The sequence below is a fragment of the Marmota marmota genome, unplaced genomic scaffold (genome assembly GCF_001458135.2).
Source record: "Marmota marmota marmota unplaced genomic scaffold, marMar, whole genome shotgun sequence".
NCBI lineage: Eukaryota > Metazoa > Chordata > Mammalia > Rodentia > Sciuridae > Marmota > Marmota marmota.
The window spans coordinates 12,665,012-12,692,094 of NW_026000206.1; the positions used below are offsets into that span (position 1 = coordinate 12,665,012).

At 50.1% G+C, this 27,083-nt stretch overlaps 1 protein-coding gene across 4 annotated transcripts in view; it reads left to right on the forward strand.

The window, feature by feature from the left end:
• Positions 1–27,083, forward strand: part of Inpp5a (inositol polyphosphate-5-phosphatase A) — a 113,850-nt gene that overhangs the window by 24,217 nt on the left and 62,550 nt on the right. For all 4 annotated transcript variants that reach the window (XM_048791415.1, XM_048791414.1, XM_048791417.1 and 1 more), the window contains exons 4-5: positions 16,921–16,984; positions 26,021–26,124. In XM_048791415.1, coding sequence (XP_048647372.1) covers positions 16,921–16,984; positions 26,021–26,124 — 168 coding nt within the window. The remainder of the gene's footprint in view (positions 1–16,920; positions 16,985–26,020; positions 26,125–27,083) is intronic.

Here is a 27,083-nt window from a genome sequence, read left to right on the forward strand (position 1 = left end):
GGCTGGGCAACCCCTGCCTCTGAGCTGCACTCCCTGCCCCGGCAGGGTGGCTCTGCCGCCTCAGCCTCCTGTGGCTGCAGCTGGATGACAGGCCACGGCTGTTGCCCTAGGTCTTCACTTGCTCTCTGGCTGCTCGTCTGCAGGCTCATACCTAGGGGTGTTTACGTTTGGCCTTCCAGAAGGGGACATGCGTTTGGATACATTCCACATTTCCTCTGGTTCTCAGTCTGGTTTCTGCCACCTGGGGGAGGATTTATGCATAGTGATGGGGGACAAGAGGTCCTGTCCGCTCTGCAGGGGACATAGGGAAAAAATGCCTATTAGAAACTTCCCTTTGCTGCAGAAAATCTGGAATTTGCACGACTAATCGGTTAGAGAACAGCCAACCAGCTATCTCATTGCCTGGCAGATGGGTCTGCGAGTGCGATGCAGAGGTGGGGATCCTTCCCCTGGAGTGGTCAGTGCCTGGGATTGTCTAGGAAGCCCTGGGAGATGGGCCATTGGGCTTAAACATCTTTCAAACGGAAATTGTTACACCTTGCTCTTCATCTTGAAATTAATGTTTGGTTGTCAATTTTTATTGCTGGTGTAGTGGATGGAGCAGGCGATTGTGGCTGTCCCTGTGGTGGGCCCCGGTGTGTGCTGCACAGGCCCACCACTCCTCAGATAGAGGAAGTGCTCATGACCCATGCTGTGCACTCAGTGTTCTGGGAGTCACAGAAGGGAGAAGCTGATTTTTTTTCCCCTTAATTTTCTTTGTATTTTTACCCCTCCCCGCCCCAACTGCTGCCCAGAAGAAAGACGTCTTACTGCTGTTTCTAGGCGGGGCCAGGGCTGGGCAGGGCAGGCTCTGTCTGTTTTGTGTATCTGAGTGCAGTAATGTAAGGACATGCTGAGCTTGTCTGCCAAATGCTGCTGTATGTGCCCAGGACAGCAGCTCCTCTCTTGTGACAGGCATTGTCCAACCCACAGCCTCTTTTGGGCTAGAGCGAGACTGTTTAATAAATGTTGGCTGTCCTTCCAGCCATCATAATTATTTAAAGGGTTTTCAGAAGAGAGAGAGCAAATTAAATCAAGCCATTAGTGTTGTGTCCCATCGTGGAGGTAAGTGTATTTGTAAAAACTTGGGTCTCGTTAGAGTCTCCTCCCAGTTTTCATCTATTATCACAATAATTGAGTTTGTAGCCGGAATTAAATTCATCAAATTGCGTTATCCTCTTTAGAAATTGGATAGGCACCCTGGCAGGGCAAGGCAGAAGTTAATCCGCTTTGCTAAAGCCTCCAGTGGCACTGCGCAGCAGGGCTGGGGAGTGCAGACGTCTTCCTGTCACCCCGACACGGTGTGATTTCTCCTCAATCCCCTGTGCAAATAATGACATTTGAATCGAGCATTAACAGGCTTAATTACTTTAAAATTGTCATTTTAATTTACACTGATATAGTATTGATCATACAAGCAGAGATTAAGCTGTTCAGTGGAGCGGATGATGGGGAATTAAACATTAAAGGGTCCTCGAGGGGCCACGCGCTCTGCCCGGCGCGCGCCGGAAGAGGGATGATGGTTCTCCGTAATGAACTGGCGGCATGCGGGGACATGAATCTTGGGCTCCTGGAGAAGGGGAAATAATGGGGTTTGGGACGCATTTGCAGGTTATTCATTCGCTGCCATGCGCTGGTTCTCCAGTGATTCATCCGCCTCAGCAACGTTTATTTATCCAGCAAATTCCGGAGCTTTGACCTTTTCACTAAGTACATTGAACATAAGTTGGTGTGGAGATTTTTTGGGTGTAACTTTTATAAGTGTTTGTTAGTTTTCCTTACTTCTTGTTAACATCAGTTACCCAGGTTTGCAGTTACCTCGTTTTTGTGCACAGGCCCTTGTGGTCCAGTGGGACTACCAGGTGGGCAGCGGGGGACAGGCACTGGCTGGGTGGGGCCTCCAGGTGCAGCTGCTGTAGTGTGCCTGGAGCCTGGCTTTTAAAATCCCAGGGGAAATCCTGGGCTCAGGCCACTGGCCCTATTCAGACCAGAAGGGTGGAGGCTCACTTCCGTGTGGCCCCCTTTGCCTGTCTTTAGGCCTTTGGTTTGCTGTGATCAGCACACAGAGTTGTGGCCCGGAGCTTTTCGGATACTGCTACATGGAAAACAGGGAAAAGACGTGGGGATTTCTGTCTCAGAAGCAAGTGCAGCTGATGGATGCTTTGGCTAAAATTGGAGCCCATCAAATTCTTCAACCTCAAACTGGTCACTTTCCAGAGGTTGCATCATAAAAACTGAAGTGATTGATTCTGCACTCAATAGGGAGTGATGAAATTCTTGGTCACCATCCATAATGGCTTTATCTTAAACCGTGGATAGATTCCATTCCAGTGTGACCAGGGAGAGCAAGAATGCAGGCGCTGCTCCTACAGCGAGACAGGCATGTGTGTGGGAGTCCGAGCAGGGCTTGTCGTCCGGCTCTCTCCCGTGTGACTGAGAGCCCATTGCCATGGCACCGAGGCTCTACGCAGCTCAGTAGCCACAGTGCTGTTGGTGGCACCTGTGCTCTGTTGACCTCTGTGGCCTCCTGTAAGCACAGCTGTGTCCAGCACATGGCCTCCTGCCAGGCTACATGCTGGGAACTCACCCTTCTCCCCAGGGTCTGGGCCTGGTGGGGTGGGTGGAGGCTGAGGCATAGAAGGCAGCATACGGCTGGCAGGTGGTCCAGTGCTGTGCCCCCTGCTCCCCTGCAGAGTGTCACGGGGCAGGCATGTGTACTTTGCTCTCCTCCTGCCACTTCAGCCGCATCAGAGCGTCTTCTCAGGGAACTGCAGGGAGCCCCCGGCCCTGTGTCATGAGACAGGAACTCCAAGGTTCAAGGAGACCATACTCCTGGGCGCTGTGCTCTGCCTGTCAGGGAAGTGGCAGGGGCGCTACACTGGTGTTGTGCATATGACGTGGAGTGATGTCAGCCTGCCACCAGCGTGACAGCGATTCCTGGAGCCTGGAAGACAGGCAGTGCTTCTCTGCTGGCACAGGTGTGCCTCATAGGCAGGAGGGACTGGGTGTGGCCCATGTGGCTTTTTTGACACATCTTGCAGCGAAATTTCCTTTCCGAGGACCTAGTAGTGTTTCAGTCCTTGAACTTTGACCTTGATTTCTGGAATAGCTTGTCCCACCACATGCTCCCTGTCCACTGATTTTCCTCGTCACTGAGTTCATACGGGCCCTTTGTCCACCCATGGAGACCTGGCTTCTGCATCAGGCATAGCTTCACGTCCTTTAGCTCCTTGCATGCAGACACGCGTCCGTACCAGCCTGGTGACTGATTCCATTCAGGGCTCCATCAGGCACCGGCCCCTGTGCAGGTGGGTCCATTCTCTGTCCCATCTATTTTCCGTCCCGAGCATTACTGTCATTTCATCTTCTGTCCCTGTCTGCACTGCTTGCTGTGGAGTGCGCAGGACTCTGGCCACTGCCATCCCAGCTCCTCCACATGCCATAGCTCTGCACATCCTGTTCTGGCCCTTCTTAGCTCTTTCTCCTGCTGACCCCCTGCTTCCTTCACTGGGTCTCTGGGAGTGCCACAGCAAGCCCAAGGTCACATTCCTCTTCCCAGAAGACCTTTCTGCCTCTGATGCTTTGATGTGCCCCTCCCCCCCCAGCCCCAGCACCCCCATCCTCAGGCTCTCCCACTCCATTATCTGCTGTCTCTGCTCCGTTTGTCACTTGCCTGCCAGGCCCTGACCAGTAAGCAAGGATGCTGTCAGCCTCCCACACCAAGGTGACGGTGCAGTCTAAGGGCCCACTGGCCCTCCAGGAGGCCCTGCAGCCGTTCCCCGTGTCAGAGCACGTTTGCAGCAGCAACCCGCCAGCACTGTCCTCTTCTCCTGCCTGCACCTCCCCCTCTGCCTGTCCTGTGGAGACTGATGTCCCAGCATGTCTGTGTCTCTTAAAGGAGATGATAGATGCTCCTGAGGTCAGGACAGCAGTGCTGGAGTGCAGAGCACCAGCAACAGACTGCTTGACGGGCGTCCCTCGCCTTGGTCTTTGTCAGCAAGGTCTAATTTATAACAAGGCCATTAGAAGGAGGTACTGTCATGGACATCTTTCCCATAAGGGTTCTTTGTGATTTGGCCTCAGAAAAGAGGTGAAGAAGAAAGGTCTTCTTGCAGGTGGTGGGAGGCACCAAGTGGTTCCTACCACATTTCTCCCCCACCTGAACAGGAACTCCCTTGTCTGCTAGGAGGGGCTCATCTTTTCTTTCTGGTTGGGGCAGTAGGCTATGCTGTGGCCAGTTAGTGCTCTTGGTCTGTGGCTTCTCCCACTGACCCTTAGCACCCCAGGGGGAGTCTGCCCACAGGGAATTCTGCAGCCGGCAGAGACACTCCTAGGAGTAAAGGCTAGACAGGCACTGTGCTCAAATGCAACCGGAGAGGCTCTCTGCCGGCAGGTCACGAAGGGACAGTGGATGCTGAGGGGTGTCCTTCAAACAGGGACACTTATCCTTGACATGGTCAGAGGTAGAAAGGAGCGAAGAGCACGGAAAACGGGAAAGTGGAGTGAAATAAGAGAGCCTCGGGGTGTAAAATACAGTAGCTCCTGCAGCCAAAGCGGAAGCAGTGGGACGCATGAGTGGGTGTGGCCAGGCGGCAGCCCTGGGAGAGCCAGAGAGGTCGCAGAGCGATGTGGACTTCAGGGGAGTTCTGCCATCCTGGCCTTTCCTCGGGTGGGGAGCCAATCTAGGTTATGTGAAGCACAAGTAGACGGCAATTTCCCAGTATAATTGGAATTTAAAAGTCACTTAAAGCTTTTGGTAGTGTTTTATGTTTCCTGAGCTTTTCTAGTGGTGGGAGGTATTTTGTAATCAGCTTTTGTTCTGTGTTGGCCATCTCTGAAAGGGCACTGTACTTTAATTATCTTACATTTATAATGCACATAACCTACTTCTGCAGAACACCCATAAGAATAAAACTGTAATGGAAAAGCTAATGATTTTTAGAAGACAAAAGGTAACTTGGAGCCACTTTAATGATGATGCAAACTCTCTGCATAATTTAATTGGCATGAAAGTTTATTGATTTACTTTTGTAATCATTTAGATGTGGAAAATATAGCTTCATAAATTTAATAATTAAAACTAGATATTATTTTAAGATTGATATTTTTTTCCCATTATCGAAATTTTCAATTTGCAAAATATATATTATGAAAAAGTAGCATTCAGATTGTACGTGGATCTCATTTTGAGAGGCAAGCGCCTAGGTGATGTGAATTGAAGACTGACTTGGAGTGCCTGTATGGAATTCCAGGTCCTTGCTCAGCTTCATTTTCATTACCTAGGCAAAGGAATTCTGGTTTGGGGGTGGGAGGTGGGTGGCTCCGGAATTTAGGGAGCTTGTTGCCTGCCCATCTGCAGTGGACATGAACAGGGAGTTGTCTTGCTGCACTGCTCCGGAGACAGATGGAAACAGGTCGACGTGCCAGGATTCCCCTCTCCAAGATCTGCCAGGGTAGCCTCTGAACAGGCCCCTGTTGGCTCCATGCTGATTAAGTCAGCCAGCCTGGGGCCCTGGGCCCTCTGCAGTGCTTATGCAGTGCCTTCTGTGTTGTCAGAGGGCTGGTCCTGGGAGCCACCCACCCTGCCCAGGCCAGGTGCCTGGTGGAGTGGGCCCCACCATCCCTATGAGTGTCCGTTGCCCATCCACTTGGGCAGCAAGGCACCATGTGTGGTTCTCCAGGGCTTGGGCAGGGGCTCTGCCACCACTGTGACATGTGTGAAGTGGTCAGTCTCTTTGGATGGCCTGGGCGGGGCTACACAGTGAGCCCTAGGACCCGGTTTCATCCCTGTGCCCTTACCCTGACAGTCGCACTGTGCACCTGGAGTCACCCCCTCTACTCGTCTCTAAGATGCTACCTGCTCTTGGTTCCTGATCCTCCCCTGCTATTCCTCATTCCCCCAGACACTCTGTCCCCTTGATGACTTGTCCCTCCTGTCTACCCTTATCACCTGTCTGCTCCTTGTCCCCCTAAGCACTCTGTTCCCTCTACTTCCCCTTGTCCTCTCTAACCTCCTCTGGCCCCCACTGATGGCTCCTTGTCCCTTGGCTGCTCCTTTTCTCTTGAAACATTCTTTGTCTCCTCAACTGTCTTCTGTCTCCCTGACCACTCCTTGTCCCTCTTTTGCCCCTTGTTTCCACTGACTGGTAGCTTCTTGTCTGTCTACTTCAAGTACCTCTCTATTGATGGCCAGGTCTAGTCCCTTGCCCTGTCCTTTTCTCTGGCTCCAGCCCCTCTGTAAACTCATCATTCCATGGTTCTGAGGACTGTCCAGGCCTCTGACCTGACCTCTTGACCTGTGCATCCAGCCACCTTGGACGCTCCCTGTGGTGTCTTGGGTGTTTGGCCCCAGCTCTTCTGGGCTGGATGCCTATTTGAGCTCCCTCCATCCTGAGCATGGTGGTGCCCACTTGGTTTCCCGAGTCCTTCCTCACTCATGTGCCTCTGCCAGCTTGGGCTCTGCCTGTTGCCACCGATGTGTCTGAGATGCCTGAGACTGTGTGAATGCTGGTGGGGCCCGAGGGAATTGTGCTTCCACAGGGAAGGGCATGGCCTTTGCACACTAGTTGTGGCCTTCTCTGTAGGGGGTTCTGCAGCTTTGGGTGAGGCACCTGTGGGACTGCAGTCCTTCCTGACAGCTGGATCTCAGGGCCCGTTAGGAGGACCACCTGGCGGTGCTCCTGGCTGTGCTCCTGCCACGTTCACCGCGGCAGGGAGGATGTCAACAGGCGTGTGTGAGGTATTGAGTGGCTGCTGTGAGCACTGTTTACCCTTGCTGTCAGGATGACTTGTGCTTTGCCCTGGCAGACAGGCTCTGCCCTTCCTGGGCTACTTAATTGGGGACACAACAACCAGGAGCTGTGACAGGGTTCAGCACCCCGTGTACACATGCCAGCTCCCATGGTGCACGCTTTATAAAATGCTCTTTAATTCAGGGACGGAATATCATTAACTTTGTAAGTGGATGAATACAGTGGACAACCAATTTAATTAACTGCTCATGTCGGCCGTTGGACGGGAGGTGGAATGAGATTACATGTGCATCTGGTAGGCTGGCGGCCAGGCTGGGACTGGCTTGGTGCTGAGGGTCAGGCAGGGGCCTGCCCTGTGCCGTCATCTCCTGTCCATCCTGGGAGCTGGACTGGGAAGGGCAGTGCTATGAGTGTGTCTGCCTTCCCTCAGTAGTGGTGACTGGCTTCTGGAGGGGGCACCTTGTGAGTGGGGCTTGCTGCATTCAGCTCTGGGTGGCACTGGGGAACGGGAAGTTTCATGGCCTCTTCCTGGCCATCGACAAGCTTGTGACACAGGGAAAAGCCAACGGAGCTCTGTTGACTTACGTAGAAGCTTTGTTTGATTTATTATTGGTTGTAATCTATTGAATGTTATAGTAACTTTGCTTTGATTTATTACTCGATGTGTTAAGGGGCTTACATTGGTGATACAGTGAAGAAAGTTGCGTTTTTTTGGATCTCCTCAGCTTCAGAAGTGCTGTGAAGCTGCGTCAGGTTGTGTTTCGGAGCTAAGTGCGCCGGTCTGCTTGCTGGCCGTAGCTGCTTAGCCAGCCACTCTCGGAGTTTAGTGCAGTTGCTTTCGTGAGCTGAGCACTGTGCTGGGGGCTCATGGCCTGTTCCTGCCCTGTAGGAACTCCCTCCTCTGTGAGGAGACAGAGGAGAGCACACAGGCAGCTCCAGTGGGCAGCACCTTGAAGGTGGGCCAGGCCTGCCGGAGTCTCTGCAGGGAGCACTCAGGGAAGGCTGCTTGGAAGAGCCAGATTTCATGGGGACCTGGGGCAGCAGGGGGCTCATGTGATAAGCCTATAAGAAGGGAAGGAAAAACACATCACTGCTTCAGTGGCAGAGGAATTTGTTCTACTCCGGGGCATGAGTAACCAGTGTGGCTGGAGCTTTATGAGCTGGGAGGTGTGGGAACCTCTGCGAGCCAACAGGTACATATTGTAAAAGGCCGTCCTGGATTCTAGGCAGAGAAGAGATCTGGGGGCAATAGCAGTAGAAGAAGCAGGTTCCATTTGGGAGATGACAGTGGCCTGATCTGGCTTTGGAGAGAATGGAAGTTGGAGATGGGTAGTTGTGTGTAGTTCATAGAATGTGCAGTGGGTGTTTGGGGGAGAGGCATGTTGGTGGGATGATGCTGGAGGAACTGGAGAGATCTGTGGTTCTCTGTGGGAGCAGGAAAGGAGTGAGAGCTGGCAGACCTCCTGAGCTGTGGAGGACTAGACTCAGGAGAGATCAAGGTGGGGACTGTGCAGCCGCCTGGACGGGTGATGCTGGAGTTGGAGGAAAGACTAGCTCCGTGCATGTGAGAGCTCCGGGGGGAGGCAAGGAGGGGGCAGAAGCTTCTTGGGGTGCACTCCCTGGATAGTATGATGGTGTCACTTGGAGAGAAGAAAGAAGAGGTCCTTTGCTGTTGAGAAGCCTCACGACCCTGACCAGCCAATGTCCAGGAGTATTCTCTGGCCCTCTGTGGCTTCACAGCATTAGTTAGCCCTATTCTGTCTTTGCACATGCTCCCCATTGCCTCAACCTTGTGCTGACATGATGCCCAGGGCTTAGGCCCTAGGCCTGGACCTAAACTTGTCCCCCAGCATCCTCACGGTTTCAGGTATCGACCTTTAAAGACAGCTCAGAAATGTCCACTTTTACCCACACATTGTCCCTGAACTCCAGACTCCAGTCCAACTGTCTGGGTTGGATTGGTGCCCATGGGAATCTCAGCCTAGCAGTTCTGTCCCAGGCTCCTCGTTCCCCACAACCTTGCTTCTCCTGAAGTTTCTTCCAGCTCAGAAAATGGCAGCTCCTCCCCAGCTCCTCTGACCAGAGCACAGGAGCATTCTGGCTCCCTTTCTTGCACACTCTACTCAGTTTATGAGCAAACTGTGTTCAGGTGTATTCCCACCCCAGCCCCTTCTCGCAGATGCGGCAGGTCCTGGTCCTAGTTCTTGCTGCCCCTCTGGATGCATGTGTGCCCCCCCCCCGCCCCCTCACAGCTCTCTCAGTGTGGAGGTGGCCCTTCAGCAGAGAGCCAGCGTTCCCCTGCAGTGCCTCGGGGCAAAAGAGCCAAGGGGAGAGGAAGGCTAAGGATGATAAAGAGGGGCGACTGAGGCAGACAGTCCTCACAGGATCAGAGGACCTGTGGTGACTAGAACTAGAGGGCAGCTTCATGGTCACTGAAGAGGAGGTCAGCACGCAGTCAGTAGCGTTCCTGTCCAGTAGCAGCAACAGCTGAAAATGCTTGTTTTTGAAAGGTACATTCTGTAATAGCCATGGAAACTAAAAGATACCTAAGATTAAATCTAATGAAAGGTTAGAAGACCTTTTTGGAGAAAATTGTTAACATTTATTAGAAGCCATTTTAAAAGATTTCAGTGTGGATGAAGACGGAGGATATTATAACAGCAAGGACCCAGGGACACAGGCACCAGCTCCAGCCAGTCTGTAAGGCTGTTCATGGTGCTCACACCAGCCGCCAAACCTTGGCTTCCACCTGCAGATGAGAGCCGTAGAGAAAAGCCAGTGAGGGACCACCTACCAGTCACCACTACTACCCAGCAAAGCAGCGGAGAGCACGGTTGGAGCAGAGCAGCAGGGCCGAGAGCCAGGGCCAATGGCACAGGCCCGTGGGTGAAGGAGGCAACCTGGACAGCGGGGAACTCTGGCCCAGTGCCGTCCCCTTCACCACAAATGATGGCATGGAAGGACATGGCCCTGCACTTTTCAGAGTGAACACAGGACGTAGCCAGTGGAGTTGGAGGAAGGAAGTCTTCAGATGAGACAGAGGCAAAAACCACAAGAAGTGTATTGATTGATTGACTTCAGGAGCAAAAGCTTCCATCAGTGAAAGGTACCATAAGAATACTCGTGAGGCAAAGGCTGCGAGGAGTTTTTGTAATTCAGATTACAAAAAATTCAGATCATTGTTTTTGAAAGGTACATTCTGTAATAGCCATTGTCAGATAATAGACAATCCAAGGTTATATTTAAATGTTAAGAAACATTTTAGTTGAGGAAAAGAGGAGTTGAGATGCTGTGCATCTGCACCTAGAACAGAACAGCCAGAGTGTGGGTGGGGGGGTATTTGTAGTGTGTGTGTGTTGGGGGGGGGGGTGTCAGATGGGTTGACCAAGGACAGGACAGTCTCTTCCAACATGGTGCTAAAGAAACTGGATGCCCAAGTGCAAAGGAGGGTGTTGGGTTCTTGTACAACACACCATAAAGTTGGGAGGGATGAGAGACCTCAGGGCTGCACCCAACATCACAAAATTGCCAGAAGAGAATAGGACTTTCACAGCATTGGATTTGACAATGAGTTTTTAGGTATAACACTAAAGAACAGTAACAACAACAACAAAAAACAGGCAAATGGCTTCATCAAAATTCTTAAAAATTGTGCATCAGAAGCATAAGTTGAATAAAAAAGTAGTCTAGGGCTGGGGACATAGCTCAGTTGGCAGAGTGCTTGCCTTGCATGCACAAGGCCCTGGGTTCAAACTCCAGCACCCCCCCCCACCAAAAAAAAAAAAAAAGTCCATAGAATGGGACTGAAGTCAGATGTCTGATAAAAAGTCAATATCCAGGCTATATAGAGAACTCCCAGAACTCAACAATAAAAGGAAAGAACCTGATTAAAAACAGACAGGAGACTTGAATAGACATTTCCCCAAAGGAAATAGGCACATAAACACATGAAAAAATGCTCAGCATCACTAATTACTGCAGATATGAAAATCAACTTCAGTGAGCTGTGATTTTGTCAATTAAAAATAAATTTAAAAACTAATTATACCTGTTGTGATGGCTCCTATTTAAAAAAAAGCAGAAAATAGGAAATATTGATAATGATTAGGAGAAATTGGAAGGGGCCCTTAACCATTATTGGGAATGTAAAATGAGGCAGCCACTGTGGAGAAGAGTATGGCCACTCCTTAAATTTATGGAAGGAATCACCATGTGATCCAGCAATTCCACCTTTGTGTATGTATCCACAGTAACTGAAATCAGGGGCTCAGAGACATCTATCTGTACCCTTTTACAGCAGCGTGGGTCACCACAGCAGAAACGCAGGAGGAACAAGGGTCCATATGTGCATGCATGCACATGCAGAAGGCACACGCCTACAGTGGGATGTCACTCAGCCTGGAGAAGGAAGGAAATCCTGTCTCCTGCTGTGGCATGGATAAACCTGGAGGATGTGATGCTGAGGGTCAGAGGCAGTCGCAGAAAGACAGATGCTGCGTGCTTGTACCTGGAGCAGGCCTGTGCCTAGAAGCAGGAGGTAGAAAGGTGGCTGACAGCGCCTGGGAAGAGGGGAGGCCCTGAGCACCTGTGTCACATGTAGAGTTTAGAGTTGGGAAGCTGAGAGGAGCTCTGCAGAGGGGTGTGCTGGTGGCTGTGCAGCATTGCAGGGGTGTTTAACACCATTGGATTGTGCACAGAGAAATGGCTAAGCGGGTAATCATTTATGTGTATTTTACCACAATAAAAAAATCCTAGACAAAAGGAGGGTAAAATGGTACCTTCTAAAATGGTAGAGCACATGCCTATCATGTACGAGGCCCTGAGTTCCTCCCCAGAACTACAAAAGAAAAAAATAAATTTTCAATTATGTTAGTATAATGAAAATGCAAAATAAAGAATGAGGCATAATTTTGTTACTTCTCCAGTAGCAAAAATTATGAAGCATTTGGCCCATGGGAGGGTCCCTGGCCCTCTGCTGTAGTTCCTCTACCACCCCTGCCCTGGCCTGGCGTCCTGGGAGCTCACTGTGGTCATCTCTGCGGTGCTGTTGGTAGTCAGCTGATAGTTCACAGGGACCTGGCTGTTGGTCCATGGCCCTCTTGCTACCTCGGGGTCACACAGATTTTGGGTGGTTTTAGTATCTGAGAGGAAGAGGTCCTCCTGTTCACTCCTCACTGCTGAGTGTTTCGATTTGAGCGTATGAGTTTGCTGTTTCCTGGAAGAGCAAGCCTCCTGTAGAAGGCCCCAGGTTAGCACAGTGCTTTCTTGCTGACCTCAGGGTGGGATACATTGTTGCAGGTTACTGACTGATGTGCTGCTGGTCAGCAGTGATGGGGGTGCAGCTCATGTGCAGCTTTACATCCACCCTTGCCCCACAGCCTGCAGCCAGAGCTTGGGCCCACATTCCTCACTGCCTCCTGCTGCGCAGCGTTTGTTCCTAAGTCCTGTTCTGCCCAGGCGTGAGCAGGGGTCTGCCGCAGCAGTTCTGGCTCTGTTTGCCAAGTGGGTCTCCTGCTATCAAACTCGGCTTCCAGAGCTAAAGAGTGCCATGTATGAGCCTTGCCACATCACTGTGCCCTGACTGAGGTCAGAGACATGTCTGGGTGGCCTTGCAGACGCTGCATCTCAGCCAGGAGCCCCACGTTGCTGCCGAGTGCCCTGAGAAGCCTGCTTCGCCCCAAGGAAGTGGCTGCTCAATGTGAGGGGCAGTGCCTGCCATGTGCCAGCTGAGCAGGGAGTCTGGCCCTGCGTGGACAGCCACCAGCCTGCTCCTCAGCACTGTGGGGAGCTCTGGCTCCTGTCACTGCCTCCAGGGGCAACAGGGCCCCTGCCCTGCACCTGCAGTTGTGGCGGAACCAGCAGCAGCTGTATGGCTTCTCACTAGTGGAAAATTAAGCCCTCCTGACCATCAGGTTTATCAGTGTGTAAGAAGTAATTCAGTTTTTCCTCGCCAAACAGGCCATGACAGGAGTCTGTCTACATGGGCCATGGTCAGGGCCCTGGGCGCTGGCAGCTTCCTTCTGGCAGGCCCAAATCACTGTCACACAGACACCCAGTCCCTGGGCCCCTGGTCATATGGAAAGAGTGGGTGGACACAGGGAAGTTGGGTTGAACTTCAGTCACTCACTGACTGTGAATTAGTTTCTGTATCTAAACTGGCAATGTTTTTCCATTTATCTATGGTGAACTTTATGGAGTGACATCAGCTTTAGTCACGTGGTGAGAGGTGTGTGACTGACTGTGTGGCCTTCCTCTCACCTCTTCAGTTCCTCCATCTCAAAAACAGCTCTGGAGAGTGGACACTCTGTTCACCTTGGGCATGGTCTTGGCATTTTCTTCCCTGGGTCCTGGAGGAGCATGGTCACTCTCTCATACCAAGAGGTGGCCTCAACTCGACTTTGCTAAAGAAAGCCACTAAAAGCTGGCTGCTCTCAGGGCCTGCAGTGAAGGTGACTCCTTCCCTGTGAGGATGCTCACCAGGTGCCTGCTGGCTGGAGAACATGCTGCACCCGGTCCGCCAGCTCAGGACCTGTCGGCAGCATGCCATGAGGCAGGCCCTAGAGCCACGGATGTGGAAACACTCAGGGTCAAAGTCACTTCACGGGCCAGGCCTGGGGTCTAGTGTAGGGCCCCACGCACAACCTCCTGACCTCTGGCTTGTCTGTGAGGCAGAGATCCTGTGCACTGTGTTGGACCAGCTGCTAGAGGAGGTGCTCTGGAACAGTGTAGGCCCACCCACAGGTCACCAGAGGCACCTCTCAGGGCTTCCTTCACTCTGGCTCCTGGACAGAAGATTTTGAAAATCTGTGGGCCCAAGTGGCTTGCAGTTGGTTGGTGGCTAGGATGTGGGGCTGGGACACTCCTGCCTTCCTCGGACAGTGTGTGTACACGTGTGTGTACATAGGAGCTCACATCCTGCCCCAGCCCTCCCCAGCTGGAGCAGGATGTGCACTGCGGCTCAGCTGTGGCTGGTCCCCTTTCCTAGGTCTCAACAAACACTGCATGGCAGTCCAAGCAGCCCCTCGCGTCCAGGGCCTTGGGGGCCGGAGAAGAGCCCTGTTGTGCACCTCAGAGTATGTTCTGTTCCATAGCAGGAGCTAGATGTTGTGTCCAAGAGTTTCACGTTGTTCTCTGGTGAGGTGTCCTCTGACCTTAACTCAGTCCATCTTTCTGAGCCCAGAGGCAAGTGCCTTAGTGGATCTGCTGGTCTCTGACCACAGTGCACAGGAGCCTGGCTGCTACTATATGAATGGAGACAGAGGCAGACACGGGCCAGTGGAAGCTCTGGGTTCTTCCAGAGACAGAGGTGATGTGATGAGCAGGGGACTGGGCAGGAAGATGGGCTGTGGGGTGTGGGTAGAGATGGAAAGAGTGGATGGTGTCCACAGGACTCATAAGAGACTGGACGCCAGGCTCCATGGCGTGCGGCTGAGTGGGTGGGAGGGTGGGACCTGGGGAGCATGATCAAGAGGAGATTTGGGGAGAGGCAGAGGACATAGGCGGTGTGCAGAGAGCCAGGGGTCTAACACTGGGTTTGGTCATCTTGGACCCAGGACAGCAGGTGGCAGTCCACACACATACACAGAGCAACAGAAGCAGGGCACAGCCTCCCGGAGGTGTGGCTCGCACCACATCAGAGACCAGGGTGCCCTGCTTGTGAGGACTAGATTGGGGTCTCCTGCATTAGTGATCATGAATTTCAGGTGTCTGACAGCTAGAAAAGAAATTTTAAAACCAAATGGTGTTCCAGAAGAATCTGAGTTTTAGCTTTGCAGATTGGAGTTTCTACTCACGGACTGTCAGTCTTGTCCTAAAAAGCAGAGGTCAGCGAGGACCTATCTGTATTTCGATCAGGGGCCTCACCAGGGCCTCACCATGCTCACCTGCCCCCCCGGCTCTGCAGGGGCACAGTCTGGCAAGTGCAGTGCAGACCTGGCCCTGGACGGAGAATGACGTGGCATTTTTCGAGGCAAGAGTTGACTGATTCTAATACTTTTTGTTCATAATTGTTAAAACAAGTTTATTTTCCATCTACATTTTACATGGTGGTACATTTCACCTTTGTCTACATTGTTAAATATTTGTTTATGTGGAACCAGATCAGTGGATTGTGGAAAGGTAACTGTCTGTCTCCTTGAACATGCACCTGCTTTGGAAGTGCTGGGACCACGAATGCAGGCTTTTGAAGGAGGCTTGCTCTGTGTGCTGCTTGTGAGTTGCCTCTGAGGAGATGCCATGGGTCCAGGGCGGGATTTTGTGGCCGAGGACTATGGGATTTGAAAAGATCTTCTGTATGTTGCTAGATTGCCTTTTTAATAAAAGTTGTCAAGGAGGTAGCACTGAGGCTGGCTCTGGTGTTTCAGGGAGGCCAGGTACAGGGAGCGCTGGGCTTTACATCTCTGGGTGCACAGTCACCTGGGGAGCCTGTGCTCCTGGCCTGCTGTGCTGCTCTTAGCTGGGCCTGCCAAGCACAGCCTCCTTGGCTCCTTGTGCAGTGGAGACCATACCAGTGGGCTGCAGAGCCATCCAGGGGCCAAAGGGATGTGAGACACTGGCAGGGACCAGGCCAGTGTCACCACATCCCATCCACGCCCCACAATCCTCCCTTAAAAAGTTCACAACATGCCCCAACCTGGCCGCTTTACTTCCCACCTGGCTGCCCCCCAGCGCTGGGTGGCTTCAGTAGCCTCCCATGTCACAGTCTTTGTCCACCGTCGCACCCAAGCCAGCTGTGTAAGGCAGCCCATGTCCACAGAGCTGCAGGGCTCAGTGTGTGGAGGGCTGTGGAAGACACTTGGGGCAAGGGGGAAACTGATTGGGCTTTGATGTCAGGTGGCATGTGGATGCCACTGTCGATTTCTGCAGTGAGTGGTACTGTCGTGGTCATGGAGGAGAGAGCTCTTGTCGGAGTCCCACACTGTGAGTGGGAGTGAAGTACCATGGGGCCTTTCATTGTTCAGCCAGAAGCAAAGCCCCAGGTATGTGCACGTGTGTGAGGACATACTGCATCCTTGGCCTGCACATTCCCTAATCTGAGGAGTGGACTCAAACAAAGTTGAGATAGAACCAACTCTTCTCCCACATGCAAGGCCCTGTGTGGTCTGGCCATGGTCAGGTTCCCCTGACCAGCATCCTTGTGCCCCATCTTATTAGCTCAGCCCTCTGTGGACTTCTTATGTCTTTTGTGTAGGGTTGAGGGGTCCACAAAAGTAAGCCTTGTTTGTTGAGTTTATAAAAGCAAAATTTAATTGTAAAGGACAAGCCAGTGAGTTCCGACGAATGTGTGCAGTTTTGTAACCACCACTGCAGCCAGTGGTAGAGGTTCCCCAGGGTTCTTGTCAGGATTGATGAATTTAGCAAAAGAAAAATATGTTTATGTACATACATACAAGCATGTGCGTAAATATACATGTATGAACATGCATACACTGTATATATACATGTATATGTAAAAACAGCAAGCTAAAGTTGAATTTCAGATCAGTAGCAGGTAACTTAGCACAGTGTGCTGTTTCATGGCCAGCCTTGCCCTGTGGGTCTCCCTGCCCAGAACGCAGAATGCCGTGTGGCATGCAGCAGGCATCCGTGATTGCTTATTCAGTCCACAGATGGGGCATGTCTGATGGTTGTTGGGCATGCAGTTGCAGGCCAGTCCTGAGGAATGAAGAGGTGAGAGGGAGGCAGGGGCTAGACAGATAGAGGCCAGTGCCCAGTGGGTGGGTGTGCAGAGCCCACGCCACGTAGGGACAGCTGAGCCAGCCAGGGTTGGAGCTAAGGGTCAGCCCTTGGAGACGCCCAGCCCAGTCCAGCCCTGGCCCCCATCTCCCAGTTTAGTTGTGCACCCAAGCCTGGAGGTGGGTTGGGTACTGGCAGGCCCTCAGGGCAAGCCTGTGTGGCAGTGGCCACAATTAAGTCAGAGGTAGTTAACCTGCTGTGGCTTAGGTGCCACTGCTCCCCACCCCTGGGGTTCTGGATCAAGCTGAGGACCCTGCACATGCCAGGCAAGTACTCTGCCCCTGAGGTAAACCCCAGCTCTTAGGAATGCCTTCACTCATTGCTCAGAGCCTCACTGAGGCTGGGAATGCTCCCAGCACAGCCTCTGATCTGGTCTTTCTTTTTCCTCTTATAGGCACTAGGAAGCTTTTATTTTCTTCATGAATCCTTAAAAAACATCTACCAGTTTGACTTTAAAGGTAAGAGTCCATTCTGACTTCTGTTGCCTGCTCTGGGTCCCCTCTGCCTGTGTCCTTGTGAGAGGGCCTGTGTGGTCTGGGTTTGGTGTACCATGTAAGCTCCTGGCTGTCCGGCTTGTCTGGTCCTGGGCTGCTTCCCCAGCCACATCTTCTGCTCTGGCTGAGGCCCTGGCTGGGGACCTGGCTTTCCCACAGGAGTCCCAAGGAGAAGGAAATGGTGTTCCTGTTGAATGTGAGAAAATGAAGCAGAATAAGAGGATCGTGTCCATCAGAAGCAGAAGTGGGCAGGAGAATGTGGTTGTGGCCATGGAGAATGCTGCCCTCGTTTCAAGACCAGCATCTGTACCTGCACTCTGAGATGCTCCTGATGAGATGCCTGCCACCCTTGTCCTTCCTGAGGCAGAAGGGAGATTTCAGTGTGGGCCCACCAGATATGGGATATCCATGTCACCGTCCATGCGATTTCTCTGTTCCTGTTGCACATAAACCGTCCTGAGCTCCATGCAGGTCTGGAGTCAGGCACATCACCCTGAGATGTCATTAAGGTTGTGCTAGCCGTGACAGCAGCTCATTCTGTCCATGGATTTAGGTGGTGATTTCTGCTTCTCCCCACCAGGCAGGGCCCTGTGCTTGTTTGGGGAGCATTCCTCTGCATTGCTTGAGCTGCAGTCCTTCACTGTCAACAACGGGAAGCTTTGTCACTGCTTGCTGTCTGTGGCTTTTCAGATACTTTTAAATACCAGCACCTGGTGCTCCCATGAGGCGTGTGTTGGAAAGGGAGCTCTTGGGCCTTTGCCTGTGGCCCTGTAGGCACCATGTCCTCAATGGCAGATGTTCAGACATAGTGTGTCCTGGGTGAAGCTGAGGGCAGATGGGGGTAGCTCCTGAGAAGGTTGTATGTCAAGCCTAAAGGGATCTCAAACCTGTGCAACTTTCTTTTCTTCTTTGTTTTTTTCCCCCAAAGGAATCTCTGTATACGTATTTTACTACTAAATGAAATCAGTCAGACTAACTTACAGTTTGTTCAGAACTGTAGCATTAGACTGGTGTGTAACTTGAGCAAAGCCTTCCTGAGGGGCTTCCACTTTGTTGGAAGGGCATAAATGAGGTAAGACAGCGGACACGAACTCAGGTGCTTGTGTGATTCCAGGATGGTGCAGATGCTCACAGTGGCAGCCCAGCAGCTGTTGTGACCGACCTGTCAGTGTCACCTGGCATGTGTCTTATGGGGTCACAGGCTGGGGTGAGTATGGCTGCCCCCTGCTCCTCATATCTCTTGTTCTTCTGACTTTGAGTTACGGTAGAACAATTTAGAATTTGTAAAAAGTTTGAATAAACTTTTAAAAGTAATAGCCTGAATTAAAAAAATAAGGACCTAGTTGAAATTTAAGGAGTACCCAAAGATAAAGAAACGAGGTTGTCTGGACTCCAGTTCTGACCAACATGTGAGCAGTTTGAAAGGCCCGGCTCCTATTCTCAGAGGAAGCTAAACACACTTCATATAGACAGCCCTTCCCAGATCCACCAGGGGCTGAGAGAACAGGGACATCCCGTGCCCAGGACACACACACACACAGGCACAGGGTCATGGCTTCTGAGGAGCAGGAGCGGCCCCTGGAGTCTGTGCTGTGGGAACTAAGGCTGAGCGTGGACTAGGGTGGGGAGAAAACTCCCGGGACCACACATTGTGGGTTCTACCACCAGGAGCCCTGCCCTCCACATTCTCATGGTCAAGACCAGGAGTCTCTCTTCTTCTGCACAAGGTCTGCCCTCAAGAGGACTGTGTCACTCGGTCCAATCTGCTGGGAATATCTGTTATAAGAAATGTGTACTGCTTATGAAGGAGATCAGTGGTTTTTGAAAGTGAATTTAAGCTAGACACAGTGGTTTATGGCTGTGATCCCTGCAACTCAAGAGGCTGAGGATTGCAAGTTAAAAGCCAACTTTAGTAAGTTAGGGTTAAGGTCCTACGCAACTTAACAAGACCCTCTCTCAAAATAATTTTTTTAAAAAAGCTGGGGATGTGACTCAGTGGTAAAGTGCCCCTGGTACAAAAAAAAAAAAAAAAAGAAAGAAAGTGAACTTTTATTTAAAAGAATGGAACCATATAAAATGCTCAATAAAAACCACAGAAGACAGAAGGAGTAGGAGACAAAATGAAACCAAGTATAGAGGCATGAAGAAAAAAGTTACAAATATGGTAGATGTTACTCACTTTAAATGTGAGTGGTCTAAAGGAGATTGTCAGAGGATAAAAGCACCCAGTTGTGTGTGGTATATTAGAAACCCACGTAAGATATAAAGACAAAGATTAAAAGCAAAGAAATAGGGAAAGATACACCATGTTGTGTTAGTCAGCTTTTTCATTGCTGTGACCAAAAGACCTGGCAAGAATAATGTGGAGAGGAAAAGTTCATTTTGGCTCACAGTTTCAGAGGTTCAGTCTGTAGATGATGGACTCTATAGCTCTGGGTCCAAGGTGAGGGAGAATATCATGGCCCAAGGGCATGGGGGAGAAAAGCACCTCAAGACATGGAAAACAGGACACAGAGGGAGCTCCACTCACCAGGGACAAAATATAAACCCCAAAGGTGCAACCCAGTGACCCACTTCCTGCAGCCACACCCTGCCTGCAGTTACCACTCAGTTAATCCCTATCAATGAGTTAACCCACTTATTAGGCTACAGCTTTCATAATCTAATAATTTTATCTCTGAAATTTCTTTCATTGTCTCACACATGAACTTGTGGGGGATACCACATGTCCAAACCTTAACAATTCAGCCTATGACCTCCAAAAGCTCATGCCCATCTCACAATGCAAAATACACTTAGTCCATTTTCAAGAGTTCCAACAGTCTTAACAGTTTTAGCATTGCCCAAAAGTGCTAAGTCCAGAATATCTGACACTCCAGGAAAACTCTTTCTCCTGTAAAGATTAAAAAACAAGTTTCATATATTCAGCATATAATAGCACAAAATAAATATTTCTATTCCAGTAGGGGAAAATAGAGGCATAAAAAGAAGAGATGGGACGAAAGCAAGACCAAAATCTAGCTGGGCAAACAAAAACTATAGTTGCACATCCAGCATCTGGGCTACACAGAATACTGATATTCTCTCCACGATGCTTTTTTACACCTCTTCCCCTCTGGCCTCTCTGGTTACAGCCTGGATAGCCTCTCTCTTGGCTTGTTTCTGCTGGAAGCTGCAGCTTCCTTAGCAGATGTCCTATATTACTGGCATCTCTTAATCTCAGGGTTCTCACTGCCATTTCAGCTTCCTTCCTATATCTTCATGCATCACCCTCTCAGGGGTAGCCTGCAGGGACTCCAACCCTGCTACATTTTGCCTGGCCTCTTAGGTTTTCCTTTGAAATCTAGTAGAAGCCCTCATGACCCCCTAACTAACTCCAGCATCCTTCAATGCTGTAGAATCAGCATCAAGTAGTTGACACCAAGGTCTGCCACCATCTCCAGCAGTAGCCAAGCTTCCTGGACCATGGGTGGCTGCAGCAGCCTCTGAGTGCCTCATAATAAAACAACTTCCTGCAAACCCCCTTACTCCCCTACCCCATGCCACAAGCAGGGCACCATTATGAGCCTGAGATGCTCTCAAGCCATTGTATCTATTGTTTCTGGGTAAAGTACTTAGCATTTCTTTAGTGGTGTAATCAGTTTAGCAACCACACCATCCTTAGCCCCAGTTTCACTTGCCAAACTGCAAGTTTCTCAAATCTTTCTGCTTTGCTCTGTACTCCTGATATCACAGTAAACCCGGGTAGAAGATGTCAGCAATATCCATTCAGGCTACCTGAATTCTCTGTTGCTTTGAAATTTCCTCTGCCCAGTTAATTAGTCCATCACCTTTAATGACAGCCTCACAGAAAGTCTCAGGACATGGACAAACTGTAGACAGTTTTGTTGCCAGCACATTACTTGAATGATCTCTAGTCCAATTTCCTATAGAATCTTCTTATTCTGAAACCTCATGAGCCCGGTCTTTATTGTCCACAGTCCTGTCAGCATTCTGGTCTTCTGAACTCCCACCAGAATTGTCCATTGAGCTACACTTAGAACATTGGAAAGCTTTTCTAGCTTACGTCTCAAAAGTTTTAAAAATTCTTCCTCCAAATTCCAAAAAGCTCCAAAAGTTTCTGAACCATGTGGTCAGGTTAGTCACAGCAATAACCCACTTCTCAGTACCAATTTCTGTTTTAGTCAGATTTTTTTTTTTTTGTTTTTCATCTCTGTGTCCAAAAGACCTGACAAGAACAATTTAGAAGAGGAAGATATCTATTTAGATTTACAGTTTCGGAGGTCTCAGTCCGTAGACAGCTGACTCCAAACCTCTCGGCCCAAGGGAGAACATCATGAGAGTAGAGCATGGGGGAAGGAAGCAGCTTAGGACATAGCTGACAGGAAGCAGAGAAAGCTCTACCCACCAAGACCAAAGACACATCTCCACCTCCTCCAGCCACTCCCCTCCTGCTTACAGTTACCACTCAGTTAATCCCTATCAGTGAATCGATCCACTAATTAGATTATAACTCTTGTAATCTAATTATCTTACCTGGGAACATTCTTGCATTGTTTCACACATGAGCCTTTGGAGGGACACATATCCAAACCAAAACTTGAATAGCTATATTACTTTCAGACAAATTAAACTTCAGAGCAAGGAAAATTATCAGCAATTGTCACATTACATAGTGACAAAGATGTCAGTTCTCCAAGATGAAGCAATCCTCAATGTGTATGTACATGACAACAGAGCATCAAAATATGTGCGGCAAAGGCTGATCTGCAAGGAGAAATGGAGGGACTCACAATTATAGTTGGCAACCTCGGCACCCTCTATCACAAATGGACAGATCCAGCAGGCAGAAAATCACTAAGGACATAGTTGAATTCAACAGTACCACCAAGTGACTTGAGCTAATTGTCACTTATGGAGCAATTCATCCAACAACAGCAGAACATACATTCTTCTTTAGCTGACATGGAACATTTACTAAGATAGCCCATGTTCTGGGCCACAGAGAGCACCTTTACAAATTTGAAAGAAGAGAAATCATATGAAGTCTGCTCCCAGATCACAATAGAATTAAATGAGTTATCAGAAACATGGGGATTGCTAGAAAATCCCAAAATATCTGGAGATTGAGTACACATTTCTGATTAACACATGGGTGAAATGAGAAGTATCAAGAGAAATTTTAAAAATATTTTAACTAAATGAAAAATGCAGCCTATTAGAATTCATGGACTATTAGCAATAACTATGCTGCGAGGGAGATTTATAGCATCAAATGCATATCTTAGAAGAAATATCTGAAATCAGTGATCTACCCTTCAACCTTAGGAAAGCTGAGGAAGAAAAATTAAAGCCAAAGTAAGCAGAAGAAAAGAAATAATAGAAATCAGAGCAGAAATCAACAGAATTAAAAATAGAGAAATCAAAAAAACAAAATTAGTTCTTTGGAAAAAAAATCAATTAAATGGATAAACTTCTAGCCATACTAACCAAAAAGAAAAAGAAAGAAAAGACACAAGTTATTAATATCAGAAATCAAAGAGAGACCAACACTACTGATCCCTTAAGAACACAATAAAGGACTGTTATGAAAAAGTCTATGCCTTTAATTTAACAAGGTAATAGACCAATTCTTCATCCTCATACAAGAAGGGCTAGGTAACCTGAATAAACCTGTAGCCATTAATGGAAATTAATCAAAAAGAAGACACCAGGCCCAGATGGGTTTCCTAGTTAACCTGTCAAGCACTGAAGGAAGATTCCACTAGCTCTCCACAGTTGCTCTCAGGAGATAGAGCAGTGGGTGCCTCCTTAGTTCTGTGGGGCCAGCATGCATTACCACCTGTTACCGAAACCAGAGGGCCATCCTGAAGGAGCACTGCAGACTGTGTCTCTCGTGCTCACACAATGCAAGTGTTCTCAACAAGATTTTAGGGAATTGAACCCAGGAATGTATTAGAAGGATTTTACACTGTGACTGGGATTCATTCCAGATATTTCAGACTGGCTTGGCATTTGAAAATCAACTAATGTGACCCATCATATCAGCAGGTTGAGGAAGAAGATCATGTGATTACTCAGTAGATATGGACAAGCATATGATAGAATATAGCATCCATTCATGATGAAAACTTTGAGCAAACTAGAAATAGATTAAAAACTTGGTTAAAAAGAGAGAGGAAATGTCTGCAAAAATAAGTAAACTACAGCTAGCATCAAAATTAATGAGACATTAGTAAACAGAAAATTTGAGGAAGAGATCAGGAACAAGGCAAGGATGTTCCCTCTCAACCACTATGGCATCCTACTGGAAATCTTAGCTCTTGAAATAAGACGAAAAAGGCAAAAAAGAAAGAAAAAGAAATGAAGGAATATTTGGGGGTGGGGTAGAGGATAGAGTTGTCTTTGTTCTCATATGGCATGATTTTCTATTTAGAGAATCCTAAAAAGTCAACAGCGCCTGAGAAGGTTGGTACTTAGAAGCAATTATAGCAGTGTTGCAGGATACAGTTAACACAACTTACTGCTTTCCTACATATGTGCAAATAACAGGCGGAATTTGGAATTAAAAGAACAAACTGTTTACATGAGCACACACTAAAATAGTACTTAGTAAAACAAAACAAAATATGGTTTAAACCAAGATCTCTGTGCGGAAAACTATAAACCTCTAATGAAAGAAATCAAAGGTCTGGGAAAATGGAATTATGCCCTATTCACGTGATCTGAGTGCTTGTGTGCGCACCACCCCCCATTCATATATTGAGTTCCAAAGTGAAGACATCGGGAGACAGGCCTTTGGGAGGGCCCTGGCCACGAGGGCACAGCCTTTGAAAGAGGCCCAGACCCAGCTTGCCCTTCTAGCATGGGAGGACACTTGCCAGACTCAGAGTCCACCAACGCCTTCATTCTGGACTTCTAGCCTCTAGAACTGTGAGAAACAAATCATTCACACCCTCCAGGCTGTGGTATGTTGTTGCAGCACCTAAATGGACTCAGAACGATAGGAAGATAAAGTTCTCAAGATTTCAGTTCTTCTCCACTTGATCTACAGGTAAAGCATGAGTTACTTCCTGTAAGTGGACTGCTCATAAAAGTTATGTGGAGAGGAACATCCTCAGAATCTCCAACAGCTTTGAGGAAGGGCCATCAGAAGGCCCATGCCACTGGCTTCCAGATGTCCTCTGCAGTCTTCAGGCAGGTGGTGAGCAGCCTGGAGTGCTGCTCAGCCCCTGGAGGACACGGGAAGGTGGTGGAAGAAGAGTCTGAATTGCTGACTGGTGTAGGGTCTCAGTCTGGAAAAGGAAACCCAAGTGGACACTGAAAGACCAGTGGCTGCGTGGGGTAGAGCAGTGAGCCTGTGGCCCAGGGGGCGTTTAGGATAGAGACACTGCTTTGCACGACCTATACTGGTGGACACAGGACATTCTTATGCATCTGTCAGAGCCCTTAGAATGTGCAGCAAGAAGAGCGAAGCCCCAAATGGACAGGGGACTTCATTTGTAATACTCTGTCCATCCTGGTTCCTCAGTTGCCACCTGCATACCAGTAGAGGGGTTGGGGGGTACACGTGAGAACTATGTTGCTCCTTTTTGTGTAAACCTAACAGTTTTCCAAAAACCAGTTTTTTAAACAAGGAAGGCCCTCCCTTTACTCCTGCCCCAGTCTCTTCCCCATCCTCAGAGGAAAGCAAGACAGTCCTTTGCTTCTCCTCTCAAGCACAGTGGCTTCCTGCAGCCACCTGAAACACCATGGACCCCACAGCCTGCACCGCCTTCTGTAGCTTCATGCTAGCGTGGTACCTATCCTGCATGTCCATCGTGAGCAGGGTGCTGAGACCTCAGAGGCTGTCATGGTTTAGCTGGTGGATCGTTAAGAAGTGCAGCTTTGGTTATGTGGGCAGTCCCCGGTCATGGGTGCAGAATCCCATGTCAGAGAGTGCTTGTGTGTGCTGCTCAGTGCCCTGGCCCAGCCTCTCCCCATCTGAGCTGCTTGGGTCACAGACCCAGGCAGGCCAGGCTCCAGCTTGTCTCCCCAGGCCTGGCTCTCTGTGAGTCGGCCCAGTGTGGGCTCAGCCCTGGCTCTTGGCACCACATCCCTCACTCTGCTCCTGTGCTGCCCCAAACTGCCATGGTGTGGTTAGCGCTCCGGAAGCCGCAGGTCTTAGCTGCCATTCTGCACATAAGCTGCCAGTACAGCTTGCCACATGTGCCAAAGCTGGAATCCAAGAATCTATGTGACACCGCAGGAGTGTCGCCCTGAGAGTGCTTGCTCTTGGCCCAGGGGACTTTGGGGTGCCATCTGGGCTGGGCCCTGTCAGGCCCTGCCTTGACTCACGGCAGCCTCTGGACCACGTCCTGCTCGGGCTCCCAGCTGTCTTTCAGAGACTGGCAACCATCTGCCCCAAGCCCCTGCCTTTGGAGCCATTTGAGAAATGGAGTCACATACCGCTGAGGACGTGGGGATGTGAGACAGAATCCCGGCCAGCCCCATCCACAGGCCCTGCCAGCCTAGGGAGGCATCAGGGAGCCATGTCCTTGGGACTCGAGGGGCTCTGGGCAGCAGCTGGTCAGGCAGGTGCATCCCTCCCTCCATCTGACATGGAAACTCTTCCCTGGAATATGAGTGATGGGGCCGTGTGTGTGGAGGAAATCGATGTTATTAAATAAATTCATGTGACGGTCTACGTGAATGGTCATTCCACAGCCCTCTTCAATATATTCATGGCTTTAAAAGAGGGTGCCAATTAGCCCCTGTAAATCTACCCGCTGGGAGCTCCTAGGGGATAATGAAGTGGAGTGTCAGGGTCCAGGTCGTGGAGCAGGAATTTACGAGCCACAGGGTGTCCAGAGCAGCTGCCAAGGGTGGGCCTGTCTCCTCCCCGCTGGGGACCTGCCTGAATGCCAGGGCTACGCAGCAGGGCACAGCCTGAGTGGCACATGCTGCTTGGATGGGGCCCAGCGATGGGGTCATTCATGTCATTCTTCTGGTCTTTTCCAGCTAAGAAGTATAGAAAGGTCACTGGCAAGGAGATCTACTCGGACACCCTGGAGAGCACCCCCATGCTGGAGAAGGAGAAGTTTCCGCAGGACTACTTCCCCGAGGTACTGGCTTTCTCAACAGAGCATTTGTTTCTCAGAGTGAGCAAAACAGGAATGAAATTTAGTTACCAACTCATGCTCTGTTGATGGTGACCACAGCCTGCCTTTGCCATTCTCCAGGATTCTGTCCTGGGAGGTTCTGATGCATGTGGGTTGACCTGGCTATCCTAGATGTGTGTGGAGGGAACCTGTGGAGTCCAGTAGCAGATGACTGGTCAATTCTTTGGCACCTCCTTTCCAGGAAAAAAGACCCTCCCCCAAGCATGCAGGAAAGTTACCCAGCCCCCTAGAGAGCATGGAGGCCCAACTGACTGGCAGAAACAGCCCGCACTGTGGCTAGGAGTCACTATGTCCCGGGACACACGGGGACGTGGTTCGCCTCTCACCTTCCCAGGGCCAGGGGCTGGGGCAGGGTCCTCTCACAGACAAGGCCTTGGGCCCGTGTCAATGGGCAGGAGTGTTGAAGCCAGGTGGAGCTGCTGGGCAGCTAGCCTCCAGCACCAGGACATGCCCAGGGTTGTGCTGCTTCACACGGAGGGCTGGGAATTAAAACGCCAGGGAGTGGTTTACTGTCTCACTGCCCAGAAGCGCACGGTCCTGATGCACTGTGTCCCGTGGGCTTTGGAGCCTTTCCTCTTGTGTGTGGCTGTTATTTGTCTGCAGCTGTTGGCTGTATACACCACGTGGATTCTGCCACTTGGCAACCCTTCCTGAGAGCTGGCATCTTCCGAGCCCTCTGAGCCTGTGCAGCTTACCTGCTGATTACTGTCTGTGGCCTTGCCCCTTTATCATCTGTCAGGTCACAGTGGGGTTTCTATCTGGTGGTCAGAGTGTTTCCAGTGCTGAAGTGGCACTGAGCTCCTTCCCCGATGCCTGCTACCCTCGGCCCGTCCACTCTTACCAGGAGGCGGGGACGTGTCCAGGCTTGTCTGCTCAGCCCAAGAAGGCCTTTCTGCAGTTAC